This window comes from Mytilus californianus, unplaced genomic scaffold (genome assembly GCF_021869535.1).
Source record: "Mytilus californianus isolate M0D057914Y unplaced genomic scaffold, xbMytCali1.0.p SCAF_8, whole genome shotgun sequence".
Lineage (NCBI taxonomy): Eukaryota > Metazoa > Mollusca > Bivalvia > Mytilida > Mytilidae > Mytilus > Mytilus californianus.
In genome coordinates, this window is record NW_026262734.1 from 41,324,490 (window position 1) to 41,344,579 (window position 20,090).

At 32.2% G+C, this 20,090-nt stretch overlaps 1 protein-coding gene across 1 annotated transcript; it reads right to left on the reverse strand.

Annotated features, from left to right (window-relative positions):
* Nucleotides 1–1,751: 1,751 nt before the first annotated feature.
* On the reverse strand, nucleotides 1,752–19,718 carry LOC127712518 (uncharacterized). The gene is made up of 7 exons (XM_052218999.1): nucleotides 19,588–19,718; nucleotides 15,410–16,079; nucleotides 14,239–14,269; nucleotides 13,304–13,471; nucleotides 12,126–12,769; nucleotides 8,189–8,231; nucleotides 1,752–2,868 (listed from the first exon to the last, which is right to left on the reverse strand). The coding sequence occupies exons 2-7, from the start codon at nucleotides 16,070–16,072 to the stop codon at nucleotides 2,204–2,206; spliced, it is 2,214 nt and encodes a 737-aa protein (XP_052074959.1). The 5' UTR covers nucleotides 16,073–16,079; nucleotides 19,588–19,718; the 3' UTR covers nucleotides 1,752–2,203.
* Nucleotides 19,719–20,090: the final 372 nt, after the last annotated feature.

The window sequence follows — 20,090 nt, forward strand, 5'->3', positions numbered from 1 at the left end:
TAATTAAAACGAACAGTGAAAACGATTTTTATCTGGATCTTCCCAATTCCTCTTTAAGCCAGACAATTATAGCAATCCGGTTAGTTTGAAGGATAGTTCAACTGTCAATACTAATGACTATTGGCTTTTGAACTATAGGACTCACCCTTTATACAGAAGAAATCCAAAATATTTATTTTTTTTGAAATGGCGACTTTTTAATAAGAATGAATTTATATAATTTTCATTCTTATAAACAACTTATGTAATAAAATGTTAAAACCATTCGAAATTTTTCAAGTTTTCACTGCTTTTCTGCTGTTTTTTTAATTGATTTTGCCGTCCAACAGTATTGTTTCAAGAATTACTGATGATCCGGGTATCTTTGATGAATTTTACAAAAACTTAGAGAGTATCACCAACCCAGTATTCAGTATTCCTATGTTGAATAGAACTTTCATTTATGCGGTTATTTCTCTTTTAAACTAACTGTTCATAAAATGTTAAATAATAAGTATACACTTAGGTTTTCTACTATACCCGGATTTGACATGACTTTTAAGAATCTTTTTTTCAATGCTTCCGATTCTAGACCGGCGAAATGTTTGCAAAATTCGATGCCAAAATTGCTGACACGCCCTCAAATGTTCTCTCGGGCATTTTAGCATATTCTTTAGGTTTACTAAAATATTTGTTAAATTGACGAGACCTTCTTGATAATATTATTTCGAATCAGATAAAAAAAATAAAAGAAAAATATCCTTCACAAAAATAATAATCCATTAGGATATTTAACATTTTTTCCGAAAAATTACGAATTCAACCTTCGTAATCTAACTTTTGCACATACGTATATGATGTTCTTGGTTTAAAAGTTGGCATCAGAATTTTAATGTAATTATGTTCTTTTAATTTGCCTTAGTGCTTTGATTTTGTTGCTTTACTTTATGATCTGTACAACTCTAGTTTTTGTACACGTTCCCAGAGTACATCATTGATGTAACGCTTTGTGGATACATTGATAAGCTGAGCTTGTTATGATTACACTATATTGATAATATTATTACAGTATTAACCAAATGTTTTTAGGGGTTATTTATATGTAAACTGGTTCGATTATCTCACAAAATGAATAAAAGTTCCGATGAACTCACACATTGAAATAAAAGTCCGAAGGATTTTTTGTAAAATTTGTGAGTCAGTAGCTCAGTTTATACATCAATTACTTCGATCAATTAAGGTTCTTTTTTGTCATATAGCTTTTCAACTGTTTCGGTTCTTGTACTTCCTTGGCTTTCAAAAATTCCGCGTTTAGCATTCCTGATGAAGGTAAATCCAGAAAAGCACTTCGGACACATCAAACTTATAACGTGTTGTTTTCATTTTTTTACCTCTAGAAAAGAAGTTCTTACACGAGCAACACGACGGGTGCTACATGTGAACTAGTTAACAATAAAAGGTTACAGTCCGCAAGAAGACATGTAACCCTACTCTACCAGATTATTTTATTCTGACTACGGACCGGCTATTTTTTGCTTTTTCATTTAGTAGCCGCGTAATTGGCGGAGAAACAACAATTACCAACTTCAAATCTTTTGAATGACACGAGCAGGGATCGAATCCACGACCTCCTGAACTCATTGAGATGAGCACTCTACCATGAAACAATCGCTGCTTTACAATATCACATTTATTATACACTTAGTAGTGAATACAAGTAAAGTGTATGTGCAATGCAAGCAATAGTAATCGTGCTGTGCCAGTGGCGATTGCAAAGGCTTAATAAAACCCCTAATCTGACGTCAGGTTATCAATATCAGTCACGGATGCTTACGCTTCATCAAACTCCTTATCTGTATATAACGTCATGTAACGTAAAATACAACAATTCGAGGCTTATTATAAAGTGTATATGATGGCTCTGACCATTAATTTATAAAGAAGAGATGTGTAGTGAAGCAGTTTCTCACACCGTGTCAACCCTCCATCAATATAATCCCTCGAGTAGTTCTCTTGACATAATATTGGTTCAGGGTTGATACGTGTGTGATATTGAAAAAGCCATTTGTATTATCTATTTATTTCGTTTGTATTAAACATTTTACGGCTATTCTACCTAATGGATTAAATGACATTTAAAGATAACTGTATAAATCCGATTCTTGACTGTTATTATCTTTTGATAAATTTGTTTCTTTCAAAAAGTCAAAATCACACACATTCTCTATTGTTTCCTTAATTCTGAAATCCAATTAAATTTAAATACTTTGTTTTGAATAAGATTTATACGATTTTCAATTCTTTCTAACTCCGTTTTGATGTCGTGCAACTGGCTAAAGGCATGATCTTGATTTTCTATGCTCTTTTTATTCTGAAGGTCTTGTGAAGTACATACTATCTTTTGCTTTATTTCATTTAATTCTCGTGTGATATTTTTCACGTGATTGAAACAAAGCAACCGCTTCCTTTGTAAATCCTTTTCAGACTCGGTTTCAATATCAACATTAAAGGTTCGATTTTCTACAATTTCCCGCATAGTTTTCTGTAGCATACAACACTGCTTGTCTACTTTTTTGAGAATTGTTATTTGTTTTTGCATTAAGAAATCGACATTTTTCTTTAAACCATCTAGCTTTTGCTCCGTAATATCTACCAGGGAGGACAAACCATATTTAGCTGCTCTAGTCACAGTAAGTATATCCGGGCATTTGATATGGTTACTGCAAACACATTCTACACAAATTATTAATTCGTGAGAACAGCAGAAAAAGCTACTATGTTCCTTGTGCAATTCACATAAATTTGTCTGGATGGTTTCAGTATTAGCTAGAATAAATCCACTTGAAATATCATGACAAGGCTCTGGTTCGGTTGCCTGTGCTATCATTTCTGAAAGAAAAAGATCTATTATTATCTATTACACTAGTTAATCTATTGTTATCATAATAAAGTATACGGGTGGATTTAATGATTTAATTCAAGTATCCTTGCAAGAACATCTGAATAGAAAAGAGAATATGGTTTATACATGAATAATACATCTACTTGAAATGAAAATCGTTTTTATCTGCGGTTCATCTCAAAGCAACTGACCTGTAACGGCATAAGAATAGATGTTTGTACATTCTGCTTTAAAAGAGGGACGAAAGATACCAGAGGGACAGTCAAACTCATAGATCGAAAACAAACTGACAACGCCATGGCCAAAAATAAAAAGACAAACAGACAAATAATAGTACAGATGACACAACATAGAAAACCAAAGACAAAGCAACACGAACCCACCAAAAACTGGGTGTGATCTCAGGTGCTCCGGAAGGGTAAGCAGATCCTGATCCACATGTGGCACCCGTCGTGTTGCTTATGTTATTACAAATCCGGTAAATAGTCTAATTCGGTAAGTCACATTCGTGAAAAGGGAGGGTATTGTAGTTACGAAATAAGGAACATATCCGATATCATCTGTGAAACGGTTATTCCATAACGGTCAACCAACTCGTGATGGCGTCCGTAAAATTTACGAAGGGATGACTTCAACTTCACTATTTGGAACTCTTGGTTTAATAGCTTCCTTGTGAGCAGCAATCCTCTATCAAGGAAATCATGATAGGAAACACAAGCCCGGGAATATCGTATCAATTGGGAGATAATATACTCCGTATGCAAGCTTTAAACTAGATGGACTTTATGACGAATAATTACGTTAATTTTCATCGTGTTAGCTCACTGTAAACCTACCTGGATATATTTTCATAAGTAAATGCCACATAGTCTCTGCCATCACTTCTAAATGCACCGTGAACAGCGGAGAAGCAGAAAATCCTATTTTAAAACCTTTTTTCGAACCTATGACCTTCAGTCATATGGCCAGCACTCTACCAAGAGATAACCGTTTCAACATTGCTATGATCATAACTAATCAAAAGGTTATTTGTGTCCATGCAATCATATATCACAAAGACGTTCAAAAGCAAACCCGAATTATTAGGAAAATTGACGGACATTGTTCTTCTTTAAAACTAAATTTCTATAATTGGAAAAATCGCAATTACGTTCTTTTTTGTGAATAAAGCCAGCTTACAATAATGCAAATTTAAGTTACAGAAAGATGTGGTGGAAACAATTTGTGTTTTACTATTAAAAACTATACCTCAGAAATAACAAATAATGTGAAACAATAAATCAAAATGGAAATCAATAGTCTTTACAGAACTAAACGTTCGTAAGATCTTCATAAAATCAGTGGTTTTCAATATATAATTCATGTATTGTCAAACTTTTAAAGTTTTAAGTTTAACTGCACTGCAACGACAAATCTTATATTCTGCTTAAATGATAAAGAAATCCCTGTAACAAAATGCCACAAACACCTTGGGGTAACGTTTTGCTCTGATGCTCGGTGGAATAACCATATAGACAATTTGATTACCAGTGTTACAAAACATTTAAATATACTGAGAAAACTCAAGTACCAACTTTGTAGGAAATATTTAGAAAAACTGTATTAATTGTTCATAAGACCAATTTTTGTCGAGCCTGCAACTTCTGTCGCAAAAAGCTCGACATAGGGAAAGTGTTCCTGCGGCGGCGGCGGCGTTAACTTACTTCTTAAAAGCTTAATATTTCAGAAGGTAGAAGACCTGGATGCTTCGTACTTTGTATATAGATGCCTTATGATATGAAGTTTCCGTCTGTCATATGTCAATTGTCCTTCACCTCATTTTCATGGTTCAGTGACTACTTGAAAAAAAATTTCAGATTTTTTGTAATGTTAATTTCTCTCTTATTATGAGTAATAGGATAACTCTATTCGGTATGTGTGTACCTTGCAAGGTCCTCATGCCTGTCAGACAGTTGTCACTTGACCTCGACCTCATTTCACAGATCAGTGAACAAGGTAAAGTTTTCGTGGTCAAGTCCATATTTCAGATACTATAAGCAATAGGTCTACTATATTTGGTGTATGTAAGGATTGTAAGGTGTACATGTCCAACTGGCAGATGTCATCTGACCTTGACCTCATTTTTATGGTTCAGTGGCAAAAGTTAAGTTTTTGTGTTTTGGTCTGCTTTTTTAATACTGTATGCAATAAGTCAACTATACTTGGTGTATGGAAATATTTTACGATGTACATGTCAGTCTGGCAGGTTTTATTTGATCTTGACCTCATTTTCACGGTTCATTGCTTAATGTTAAATTTTTGTGTTTTGGTCTATTTTTCTAATACTGTATACAATGGGTCAACTATATTTGGTGTATGGAAATATTTGACGATGTACATGTCAGTCTTTCAGGTTTTATTTGACCTTGACCTCATTTTCATGGTTCATTGCTCAATGTTAAGTTTTTGTGTTTAGGTCTGTATGTCTTAAATTTTAAGCAATAGGTCAACTATATTTGGTGTATGGAATGATTGTAAGGTGTATATGTCTGTCTGGCAGGTATCATCTGACCTTGACTTCATTTTCATGGTTCATTGGTCAATGTTCAGTTTTCCTGGTTAACTTTGTTTCTTAGATACTATAAGCAATAGGTCAACTATATTTGATGCATGGAATGATTTTAAGGTGTTTATGTCTGTCTGGCAGGGTTCATCTGACCTTGACCTCATTTTCATGGTTCATTGGTCAATATATAATTTGTTTCTTTTATACTATAAGCAATAGGTCATCTACCTTCGGTGTATGGAATGATTGTATTAAAGGTGTACATGTATTTCCGGTTTGGTTTATCTTACCTTGACCTCATTTTCTTGGATCATAAATGTTAATGTGATACTTGTAGTAAAACTTCATATTTAGGACTATCAACATAAAATCAATGATCAGTATAGTAGGCGAGACATTTTAGCGTGTGCACTCTTGTTGAATATGCAACTGAGGTTCGGAATAATTGTGGGATATGATATGCTAATTAACTTGAAAGTTTGCGGCTAGAAGCTGCTAGAATAGTTACTGGTTTGCCTATATTTACAAGAACTGATAGTCTGTACGAAGAAGTTGGGTGGGAAACTTAAGCTGACAGGAGGAGAAGACGAAAATTACAAATGTTTTATAACATTCAATATAAACAAGCTCCGGATTATCTATTCAATCTTGTTCCACCCTGCGCACAGAGCACACCTGTATATTCCTTGCGGAATGGCAATAATATTGTTGTTCCTTTTTGTAGATTATCACTTACTAAAAAATATTTTACACCATCAACTATAAGACTATGGAATCATATAGATTTGTTCCTTCGAAAAGCAGATTCTATCTCAAAATTTTAAATCCAATTAAAAAGGCTAAATACTATTAATAAAGATGTACCTAAGCACTATTTATATGGACCGAGGAAACTGAATATAATTCTAACTCAATTAAGATGCTCATCGTCTTTCTTGAATTATGACTTGTTCAGAGTCAATATAATTGCTGACCCATCTTGTCTATGTGGGTTCAACGTTGAGACTGTACACCATTTCCTTTTCGACTGTTCTTTATATACAAACCAGAGAGAAATTCTGATGAACAATCTAAGATGGCCCCCTGATGACCTTATTTTGAATACTAAATTACTAAAATCTGGTAATCCAAACCTCTCGTATGAACAAAACGAATTTATCAAAAGGTCTGCGAGATTTCTTGTCATATGATACTGAATAGTGTATTTGCGGTACATTCACATCATCATCATCATTACCAATTTTCCCGTTATTATTGTTTCATCTTTTTTCAATAGCTAGACTCGTAAAGTATTGTATATTTGAAATATTACATGCTCATATTAATATTGTATTGTATTGTTATTTATTGTTATTCGGAGCGGACTTCATAAGTATGGTTTAATTGTGTCCAATCCATTTTACTTTAGTAAATAAAATATGTTTAAACTAAACTAAACGACAAATCTGAAAACCGGCAATGTTTGTTAAACCAAACACTGTATATGCAAACTGGAGTTATAGGGAAAAGTACTTGGAATTGTCCACATCTGTGGAACAACAAAACTGTAAAGCATTTATAGTTAATAAAGAAACTGCTTGTATTAAACAAAAAATCCCAGAAAACATTTTTGGTCCTATGAGATAAGCTAGAAATGTCATGAGAGTTGGGAATTATCGATTTTTTAAAACAATTACAGACCTACATTTCTTGAACGATAATATTTGAAAATTGCCACAATCTACAGTTAGTTTGTCTTTAATATACAGAACAAAATTAATTAAGGAAAGAACATTTTTCTGAAAATTTTGGATTAAGACAATTGAATTCACATGAAAGCCAATAAAAAACATAAGTATTTTTATTATTCAATATTGATTTCAAATCACACTGCTATGTTCCATTCAAGAAAAAGAAATATGTCTTTTAAACTCTGTCAATTAAATTTGTTTATTATTTTGAATTTTGATTCTAAATAGAAACATCTATTTCAAATGTAACAAAAGACAAGTTCGTAACAAATATTGACAATCACTAGCAAAATTAAAAATAAAAATATATAAAAACGGAAAAGCACAACATATCAGTTGATTGTAGAAAATGAAATATATGGTTGTCATCAATAATCCAAATACAACTAAGTATAAGGTACATGCATGCAAATGTCAAAGTGTGGCAACTTTTGGGCTGTCATAGAGTGCATGGGTACACTGCAAGTCCCTGCTTGATGTACCTGTTCCAACATACATTTGTATTTTAATCTCTTGTAACGTGTTCTCAGTTTTATGCGATTGAACTATGCTGATTTTCTAAGGATACGTAAATCAAGGATGAATTTTTATAGAATATAGGCGAGAACTTTGTTGTGCTCAAGTTGTGAAAGATAAAACATGTGCTACAAATTATACAATATAGTATAGGAGAGGGGGAAAGGACATGTATTAGCGGTATAACGCATAATGAGGACCGCTCAAATTTTGTTTACCCCACCACTTTCTTTATGTGCCTGTTCCAAGTCAGGAGCCTATAATTAAGTGGTTATCATTGGTTGCTGTGTGTGATATATGTTTCATGTTTATTTTTTGCTAGCATAATTCAGGCCTTTGGGTTTCTCGTTTGAATCTTTATATATTTTATTATGTCATAACCTTTTAACGCTTACTATGCCGTATGTGATTTGCTCATTGGCAAATGCCGAACAGTGACCTATAGATTCTTGCATCATTTGGTCTCTGGCGGATAGTTATCTCCTATCAGATCTCCTTATTTTTTATTTTACATACCGTCATGAATATTTTCTCCTTGATCTTGGGTTGCTTTATAGTACTATAGAAAAATGATAAATGTTATACTTTACAATAAAATGTTTGACTGGTAAATGGGAGGGAACCAATACATTTAACTCTATGTCATGGCTTAGCGAGATACCATATTTCGAATGTCACCCTATCTTGCAAACCAAACAAAAATCGATAATCTAAAAGACAATGAATTAAATTTACATCAATAATTTTAAAGACAGTGCTCAAGTTATACGTTTCGGCCTTAGACCTTTTTCATAGACTGTCAACATAAAAAATACATCTTGCTTCACTTTTGTTTACTTTTCTAATGACAGTTATTATGTACTGAAAGTCATAATTTATTACTTTCAAGACAATAATGGCAGAACATTCTGTTTAATAAATTGAATAGCACATATCTGAGAGGGTGACAGAGCAGATTGTTACCCCTAAAAAACATTGTGAACCTTGGTTTTGCCTCGGTTGACACTGTTTTTTGGGGTTAAGTGTTTGTTATTTGATTTTTGCAAGTGCGTTTTAAGGAAGAAGAAAGGCATTAAACGGGCTAGTAAGCACTTAGTTTTGAAAAATAGGCATTGGAAGTGTACTGATTGATATTTTAGTCTTAGATACATAATCTGTTATTAGTTTTTTTGGCTTTGAACTAGCTTTCAGTAAATGCGAATACTCTCAGACCTGTACTTTGTGTCTCTTGTGTTTTTGTTAGTTGTTTTTGTTCTTTGTTTTGATCTTGTGAGTTAAGCCCTTTTCAACTGATTTTGATAGTTTGTACTTATGTTGTGTTATTAAACCACTGTCCCAGGTCAGAGTGAGGGTTGGGCGCCCGCATATATGTTTAACCCTGCCACATTCGGTATGTGCCCGTCCTAAGTCAGGAGCCTGTAATTCAGCTGTTGTCAATTGTTGCTGTATATCATATCTGTTTATTGTTTATTGTTTTGTACATAAATCAGGTCGTTTTTTTTCTCGTTTGAATTGTTTTACATTTGTCACTTTTTTTTGAAAGTTTGCTATGCGGTATGGGTTTTGCTCATCCTTGAAAGCCGTGCGGTGACATATAGTTGCTTACTTCTACGTCATTTTGTCTCTGGTGGAGAGTAATGTCATTGTCAATTATACCTAATTTTCTTATTTCAATATGGTTTACTGTGCTTATCCCGAAGGCTTTGGCCTGTCACAATAACAATTTCTCAAACAGTTTACCAAATTGCAGTTTGAATTCATCTCAACAAACCGATCAACTGGTAAAATATTTTAGCAAATTGCTTCAGTGAAAGAGTGTTAGTATGAAATGAGTGTAGTGAAATAATAGTAATGCCTACCATCTTACTTCATTTACTTAATTTCTATATAATGGAAGTGAAATAAACTAATCACCTACTATAACATAAGGCACTGGTTTCAAAAGGTCTAACTTTGACATGAAAACTTCTATTCTAATGACATTTTATAAATAATTAGTTCTAACAATTATTTGGTGAGTCAATAACTTTTTGCTTTGTTTTCTAACAGGAAGTTATTGTGTAATTGTAAGTTTGATAATTTTTACTATAACAATTACTGATCTCATGGCATTAAAGGAAAATAATTTTTATTCACTCATTGTAAAAAAATAATTTCAAAGATACCAGACTGATGATTTTGTACGCCAGACACAAGTATTGTTTACAGAAGACTCATCAGTGAGGCTCGAATAAAAAATTGAAACGCCAAATTGAGTACGAAGTTGAAAAGCATTGAGGAAACAAAATTCTAAAAGGTTTTGCAAAATACTGCTTATAAAAAATCTAATCCTAGGGGATAGAAAATCCTTATCAGTAAATTTATAATTTTGACCATGTGAATGATAATTCATGTCAACACAGAATTGCTGACTTCTGAGCTGATGATACCCTGTTATTTTACACAGGAATCTGTATGATTTATACATCTTTGAATGTGTCACATAGTATGTTTTTCAACAGTATTTTTCAAATTTTAAACATCTTACTGTGCTTATTGAATAGACTGTGGCCTATTTCTATTCCAATTGCTCAAATAGTTTACCAAATTGCAGTTTGAATTCATCTCCACAAAACTGATCAACTGGTAAAATATTTCAATTAATTGCTTCAGTGATAGGTTGTTAGTGTGAAGTGAGTGCAGTGAAAAAGGATTATAATTACCATTTAACTTTAGTTAATTATTGTCAATGTCATGAAACTCAAATAAAATAATAACTTATAATATGAGACACTGGTTTAAAAAGGTCTAACTTTGATATGAAAACTTCTATCCTAAATAAATTTTATAAATAACTAGTTCAAAACATTGTTTTGTTGATTAATAAATTATAGCTTTGTTTTCTAACAGGAAATTATTGCGTAATTGTAATTTTGGATATTTTTTTTATAAGCAATTACTAATCTGCTAATAATAAAGAGAAATAATTCACATTATAATCAGCAAAATTTTGTTCTGTAAAATATCAAATTCCTTCATATTGACATTTTATAAGTATTATGTTCTAAACATTATTTCTATGATTATTAAACTCTGAATCTATTTTCAAGATGATTAAAATTTTGAAAAAAAAAGCTGTTGAAAACATATGTGACACATTCAAAGTTGTATAAATCATAGATTCCTCTGTAAATTAAGAGGGTATCACCAGCCCAGAAGTCAGCAATTCTGTGATTTATCATTCATATGGTCAACATTATAAATTTACTGTTTTTCAAAAATTTGAATTGTTCAAAATACTAAGGATTTGATACCACTGAGAATTAGATTTCTTATAAGCAGTATTTGACAAAACCTTTCTGAATTTTGTTTTCCCAATGCTTTTCAACTTCGTACTTAATATGGCATTTCAAATTTTTTATTCGAGCCTCACTGATGAGTCTTCTATAAACAAAACTTGCGTATGGCGTACAAAATCATCAGTCTGGTATCTTTGAATATTTTTTTTTACAATGAGAGAATAAAAATTATTTCCCTTTAATGCCATGAGATCAGTAATTGTTATAGAAAAAATTATCTAAATTACAATTACAAAATAACTTCCTGTTAGAAAACAAAGCAATAAGTTATTGACTCACCAAACAATTGTAAGAAATTAATATTTATAAAATGTCATTAGAATAGAAGTTTTCATGTCAAAGTCAGACCTTTTGAAACCAGTGCCTTGTAGGTGATTATTTTATTTCTCTTTCATTACACAGACATTAAGTCAATAAAGTTGGATGGTAAGTGTTATTTTTAATGCACTGCACTAACTTCCACACTAACAATCTAGCAGTGACGCAATTTGCTAAAATATTTTACCAGTTGATCAGTTTTGTTGAGATGAATTCAAACTGCAATTTGGTAAACTGTTTGAGCAATTGGTATTGTGACAGGCCAAAGTATTCAGGATAAGCACAGTAACCAGCTTTTAAATGCTATTCGATATTAATTAGGTGTCATTCAGCTGTTTTTATTTTGCTTCCATTTGTTTCTTAAAGAAAACAATATTGGTAAATTTTGAATACAGTATTTTCAAAATCTTTGCCACATTTAAATAAAAATACTGATAAAACAAAAATAATATAATAATATGAGGCTTAATTTAATTCAAAGAAAAAAGCTAAAGTCAAGGATACAAATGCCATTTATCATTTTCAATTGTACTATGTTCTTTATGTTAGTCAACTTATATCCCCCCCGTCCCAAATTAAAGGATAATTTGTCCCTTTAATATTCAGTATTTACACAGATTGTACCATTTAGGGGCGTCTTATTTACTTCAGTTACTTATATCATGTATAAGCTATAACTTTACTGCTACTGTTAAAATGAAAAATACCAATTAACAAAATGTTTAAAATCTTCTATTTTCTTGATGCTCCTGTTACTCCATAATCTTTTGCAATCTTTTATTTTTTTGAAAACATACCGTTTGATATTCAAATATTTGTCTACAAAGTTGGGGATTCTTCTTCTTAATATCATTGTAGATGGAACAAATACTGATTCCTTGTTGTAAAAGTTTACTTTTAGGAAATGTTCGTCTTTCCCGTGAAAATTTTCTTCTGTAATAGAAGTTTGGAAATCCTCTGGCAAACATCAGAACAACGTGGGGTTCATTATTGTTGTGAGAAAGCATGATCCCAGGACAACCCGAGGCTCCATGTTCAAATTGGCACTTGACAACAAGTCTGTCCTTCTGAAGTAAGTCGTCGTAATCGTTGTCATAATTTCTACTAAATTTATATTTAGATGCACAAAAGTCTTTTAAGCTTTGTATACGAGTATGGGTTGGAGTCCAGAGTTCAACATCAAAATGAATTTGTTTCTTTTCACCGAGTGGGTATGCTATTAGATGAAGAAGTGCGCCATCGTCATTCTCTGGATCAACAATGTGAAACTTGGTAAGAGGTGGAGGAAGATTTCTGCTTGTAGCCTCTAACTGTAGAACAACAGTATCCAATTCCTTGTTCTGGTAAACTATAGATGGCCTGATTCTGAACTGTTTCTTGTTGCAGAATTCTACGGTCATATACTTCAATTTATTCTCATTCATATTGTTATCATGGCCTCCTAGAGTAAAAAACTTAAAATTGACAAAACAAAACCAATAATATGATTCATCCTGCAATTAGCCAATTTTAGTTGATGTCTACACGTTTTTCAAGGGAGACCAAATTGACGTAAATTGTTTAATCTTTTTACGGTATAAATATAGAATATAACATGAAGTATGAAAGTGTTAAAAAACGAAAAAATCAATATAAAGATTTGCTGTCTTTTTTTCAAAATTCAAAGAGAGAGAGAGAGAGAGAGAGAGAGAGAGAGAGAGAGAGAGAGAGAGCAACTTTTCTTTTTCAGATCGGCAACATTGAAGAGACAGAACGATTATGTATTAGATGTACTACAGAACATATTTATTGTTTATATAAACAAGGAGATGTAGTATGATTGCCAATGAGAGGATAATCCACCAGAGACCAAATGACGTGGATGTAAGAAATTAGACAATTACTTATGTACATAATTTTATCAAAAGTTACTCATTAAAATTGCAATTAAGCTTATGATATGCAGTTGTTACAATAGTAATAGGAAGACACTTACTTATCTGTTGCTCTATTCCATGCCAAACTGTCATGATAAAATTCTGTCCTACACGCCAACAACTACTATCAATAAACTGACCACGAACGATACCAACAGATTCAGTCACCGCGTTGAGTGCGCTGACTTTGTCGGCTACATGAATTGCTGGTAACACCGCATTTTCCGCTGAAAATTAAAATCAATGTTGTAATACTACTGGCAATCGTTTGATAGTTGATTTTATGCTTTCTTTGTAGCGTCTAGGTTATTTTTATTTGATATAACGAATAAAATGATTTTGAGGATTCAATACTATATTTGGTTTCTAATGTTGTAAATTGTATCTTGAGTCAAATGCAGAAATATTAGCGCCCACAGATTTCAGTGGTGAGTCGTGGACATAATTCGATTTCTGAATCGTACAAAAAGAGCTTTCCTTCCTATACTACTCAGCTTTATTTTCAATCTCCGGCACAGAGCTCACATCCGTTCCGTACTTACTTCGTATCACTACACTAAATCAATCTCCCATGCAGAGTTATCGGTCCTTTCTCTCTCTCTTGCATGGGAGATTGTACACTAAATATGTATTGTAGTATACAGAGTGTACGGAAAGGAAACGAGCGCCGTACGGAGATTGCTTTATTTTATGTTCAATTAAAAATAATCCAATAGGGGTCATGAGATTAAGTCTTTCATAGAGTATAAGTTTTCCTTAAACAAATGTGACTTTATCAATCTATTACAAAAAAAAGTAAAATTACAAAAACACAGAGCTCCAAGGAAAATTCAAAACGGAAAGTCCCTTATCAAATGACAAAATCAAAAGCTCAAACACATCAAACGAATGGAAAACAACTGTTATATTCCTGACTCGGTACAGGCATTTCCTTATGTAGAGAATGGTGGATTAAACCTGATTTTATAGCTTTGGTTTTAAAACATACGCTTACCATCTATAAGTTCCAGTAGTGTCTGTTTAAGCTACAAAAATAAAATACAGGTTGAGGTGACACATTGTGTGATACTTATCGTTAGTCAGTGCTTCGATATTAGCACGATCTCAATAACACATTTTGTATTCATTTCCTAATTTTGTAGCTGTACTGTAACTATGTTCCATCAGGAAATTTTTATGTAAAAGTCTTCACTGTTTTAAGTCCCTTTTGTTTTTTATGCTTTGAAATGTTTTACAGTTTTGGCTTTTAATAATTTTGAAAAAAATATGTGTTACAGTAAATCGATATTGTATTTTTACACTCACCTTTTGTATTCTTTATCCTTAGCAACTCTTGATAAAGGATAATATATCCTTAGCAACTCTTAATAAAGGATAAATAAAACAAATGATCTAAAACAAAAATATGCTTCGTAGATACGATCACATACCATTGCGTCTGCTTCTCTTTCGTCGGGATTACAATTCCTCTAGTTCGCAATGGAGCAGCCAAGTAGTGATTAACTACTGTCAGAATAGAGTATTGCATTTGAACGTTTTGGAATAAATACATATAAGTCAACAACGATTAACTCGAAGAGTATAATCTATTTATTTTTGAAATTTCGTACAAGGAAACATACGATTTCAAGATTATGTCAGTTTTATTGTAATCTTACAATTTATGTCTATAAAGTTCAAGATTGACAATACAAAAGACAAGTATATAACTTGAATCACACTACTTGCTTCTTAGCACTTTTTTTTATGTATCAAAAAAAGTATTTACAAAGTGTTATCATGTATCAGGATAACTTTCAGAAAACGTTCAAATTTTGGAAATTAAACCAAAAAAAGATAGTACAGCGATTCATATTGCCATACAAAAGTATCAATGTCATGGCAGCAAAATAGATGCAATTAAGATTTCATTCCAAATGAAAACTACAAAACATCTTCTGAAAGTGTTACTGCATCTGGAATATGTGAGATAATGACACTTTTCCTGTTTAATCAAAACTAATTGTTCTTTTTAGAAAAAGAGAAAAGACAAAACATTTATTTATTACTTCTATGTAAATCAGACTTGTGACGCCCCTCAGATATGGGGAGCTTACATCTAATACTTGTATTCCATTGCGAGTAAGTGGTTAGAATTATAACTCTGAATCTAAGATAATACTTACACTGCCAGTCATCATAAAAGTGTTAGTCTCCCGAAGAATATCTTTCAAGTAGTCCGTTGAAAATTCTTCCTGAATCGACCGAATTTGCTTCTTTTGTTCTTTTTTGAAGAACTCTCCAACATTTCCAGCCAAGCCAATAACCGCTGTTTCAAGGATATCCCACTGGATTTGAAACTGATCTTTAGGAACTTCTGATGTATGAGCAAGTTTGTTTCGAACTTCACGCACACTGTTCAGCCATTTAACTTGAGATTCATCCAAATCACAACACGCTCTAACAATAGAACATGTAAGTGTAATATCTAGCACCGACACATCTATATTGTCTTTTGGTAAATATCTGCATATACAATGTTGCAATACAACACCATTTAGAATTTTGAAATGGTCCTTAGGTGGTTTCCCTTTGACGTAGTACAGTATTTCAAACTGTCGTTGTCTCAGTTTATGATGTCGTGATTGTTTTCTAAAATTTGTACACTCACAGCAAGGTGTATCAATGATAAATCTATGAAAGAGTTCATGTCTGTAGTTCTCTAAAAATTTCGAAAAGGTAATCTTATCCAAAACTACTCGTTCAAAGTGCTGTCGTATAACATCCTGTGTTTGCCCAAAACAAAATGTCAATAATCTCAAATAATTCTTTCTCTCTGGATTGTTCATTGAGTTACTGTGAAAAGAAGAGTTCATCATTATCCTCTTTACATTCCAAATATCATTGGTAGTGCCACTTATGAAGCTGGCACTGTATACCCTTCTGTAGTACCAAAGTGATAGTTGACCGCTGTTTTTTTTTTGGTACAATTCCTGTTTCATTTTATTTCTCATTATCAAATTTATTAATAACAATTCATTGACATTTTTTTTTCTCAAAAAACAAGAAAAAAAGTAAAAAAACATATTTATAAAGAAAAATTACACTTAGATTATAACAAAATTAATTGCTATTTTTCAAAGAACGCTCTCAAAGACAAAAAGGAAAGCATCTTGCTTAGTTGGTTAATTTCACTTTCAGATATAATGATGACGTTTTGTCCCTTAAACTCCCACATGTTAATGAGTGCTTACATTTTACCTTTGTTGTATTTGACAAAACCTTTCGGAATTTTGGGTCCTTTTGAACTTTTTTTTATTCGAACGTCACTAATGAGTCTTTTGTAGACGAAACGCTCGTCAGGCGTACAAAATTTTAATCCTGGTATATATGATAAGTTTATTTGCATGATTTAGATTAAAGTGAACTTGAGATAAAAGATACTATCGAAAGTAGACGGTCTGCTTCATATCTTTTCCTTGATATTGAAACAGAGACGAGAACTTATACATTGTATTTTGAAACAGATTGACGACTTCAAACAAGAATCCATGACAAAAGTTATGTATACCCTCTGCTCCAATTTTGGCCAGAAATTTTGCAAAGTTAGAATATTTGTAAAAGATTGATAATTCGGATCGTGAAAGATTGGGTACCGCTTTCTTTTTGATGATGGCGAAAAGGATCGTGAAAGATCTCGTACCGCTTATTTCTTATTGCAAAAATCTAACAAAAACGTACAAATTATTCTTTTATTACACGATAATTTGTATTTGTAATTGGTATAGCAAAAGACTGGATTTGCCTGACTTAATCCGGTTCCATTTTGTTAGCGAATAGGGCTACGATAGTTCAATTCTATTGGATCTGATTATTATATCGCTCAATTTCAAATTGTAAACAAGTATTAGCTTTTCCGAAAAGTAAGACAGTGTTTGCAGTTATATCTAGGTATTTGTGCTAGATTAAATCCGTTAGATTAAAAAACATCTTGAAGATTGAAACGAAGAGAAAAAAATATCCAACAGAAAATTATTATTTACAAACGGAGCTAGGCCGAATGTGTCAACAGGCATTCGATTCCAGACTCAGTCGAAATTGTACCGATTGTGAAAAGAACATACTCGGTTAATTTACAGTTTAAGCTGGTATTAATAAAAACCAATCGAGGTACGTATGTTGGTTTTTCACCACGAAGTTGGTTACAATCACGTATAGCAATGTACGCATTGAGTCTATATAGCTGAAAGTCACAACCCGTAAGAAAAAAAACGAAGTTGCGTTCACATTCAGATATATCCAGGGGAAGACCCCCAGCCCCCTATCGCTTCAAGCATTCACGGAAGCATTTTGTAGTATACATACAAAGATACTTACTTTATGATAATTTACTCTCCTGGAGGTCCCATTACCTGATATGTCTAGTTAGCATTGCATTTTAAGTGAAAACATGTATAAATATGGGTTTATATGTGTGTATATATTATATAGACACATATTTAGTTATTTTAATAGCGTTTGTAGAAAATGATGTGGTGGTCAATAACACTAAAAAAAAATGAAAGCCAAGCATTAAATTACGTTCATATTATATAAGTAATTACACGTTTCGACCAATTGCAAGTATATTAATCGGTTACAGAAATGTTATATATATATCAATCAAGTCTGGTCACGCCTTGTCTTTCACGATCAAAATAATTCGTAACCTGATCTTTCACGATCTATTTTGATTAAAAATCAACAAAATTCGACTTTTTCAAAAATAATATGAACCTTCTCAAGGAAAAAAACCTTTTATTTTACTGTTCTATCTGACACACTAAAGATTAAGTTTCAAATATATCATGATAATTTGGGTTGTGACCATTATAGATACTAAACGTGTGTTTTCTTTAATGATTCGCCTAAGATTGTGTATCGCCTTTTGCGTTTTCTTAAAAAGTACTGCATTTTTTCTTTACCTTAGTGCACAGTATTGTTCAGAAAGTTGAACCATTTTGACAGACACATTTCTTTTTTCAAAATTTTTCCGCGTTTTGATAACAAAAAGGATAATTTCACAGATTTTGGAGTTAATTTGTTCATTTATTTTTTATATTTCTTAACTGTATTCTGTAAAATTTACGGCTTTACTTTTGGTCCTTTTTGGTTTTATCAGCTCAACATTTGTATAGAATACGGATATTCAAATATTTTAGCCTCTTGCATCACTGGAGGAACATAAACTGTCAAAATGCATATCTAGTGTAGTAAAATTGGTTCCTTTAATTCATTAGTTCATCTGGTCGATGCCTCATTAGGTAGACTGTAAATCCCCGTGGGTATCACCATCCCAGAAGTCATTACTTCGGTATTGGCACGAGAAAATGGAAATCCGTGTTGAAGGCCTTACCTTGACCTATAATGGTTTACTTTTATAAATTGTAACTTGGATGGAGAGTTGTCTCATTGGCACTCATACCACATCTTTCTTTATCTATTTAAACTTTTAATATAAAAATAAGGAGATGTGGTATGATTGCCAATGAGACAACTATCCACCAAAATTCAAATGAAGTGGATGTAAGTCTGCTGTAACAGTAATAAAAATTTGGAAGTCAGACTAAATCAAGGTGTGTATCTCCCTCATGCATAGTTCTAATTCCTTGTACGGGTTCAGCTTTACTTTTGGTACTTTTTGTTTTCATCAGCTCTTCAACGTTTGCATTAGTGTTTGGATTTTCAAATGGTTTGGCTTCATGGGAAATTTTTGGCATTTGTAAAATGGATCTATAAACGTTGTTGTGTACGTCAACAGAGGCGAACAATTATTTTTTAAATTTGGATTTCGATTCTCTTAAAAATAGTATGTTATTGCTGGGCAAATTTAAGTTTAAAGTTTGTGAAAATATTAAGAGACCCTCAGATTTGCTTTTGCTGATATTTCATTTAAATGTAAAAGATTCATAAAAATCTTGAAAAACTACTATTTTGCAGCGTGACACCGTCTCGATGTTACATTTATTTGGTCCGTTGACAACATACTTTCACTCAACATATCGAAATTAATTTACCTCTACTGAAAAATTTAATTCAGTGTACTCACTTTAAAGTGTGTACTATCAAAACGGAAACGACGATATCAATATCATATCATTTCTAAACAAAATGTTGCAAACAGACTTTCGAGAGATATTAGTTTTAAGTGAAAAAGAAGGTTTTAATAATGTTTTTCACTTACAATCTACACTTTTATGGGTCGGTTTTACGAACTGTTAATTGATTATATCTCTGTGAGTATAAATGCCACATACATATCTTTTTCAACGAGTCGTATATGCATACAAATTTCACATAAACCGTCGAATTACGTATACTTCACCTCAATGATGACTGGTATTTAAAAACCTTTAAGAAATCCGAGCAGATGATTTTTTTTACCAAGTCTTCTTCCTCAAAGTTCGAACGTCAGGAAATAAATGATTGTGTACTCCACATTATTAATGTATACACATGTCGTGACAAATCGATTAACATACATGTATAAATAAATGTGAACAGTTTACAGTCACCACATCCTGTTTAAGCTCGTAGTTCAATACGCGGAAAGTTAAAATTCAGTTTTCATTATTAAACTTGAATATATAATTATGGTCCATGGAAAAATTTGGCGTGTAGGAAAATTTTTTATATTCACCCACAAAACATGTCAATAATAACAACATTTTTAACCGTTTATGCATACTTAGTTATTAGAATATGATTTAATTCAAAGTTCTTGCGTGTGATGTATTGTGAAGGATTTGGATGTTTACAAGGTACGAGACTATCTTCTCATCGAACATAAAAATCGAAATTAATTGTTTTTCTGACAATGGTGACTGT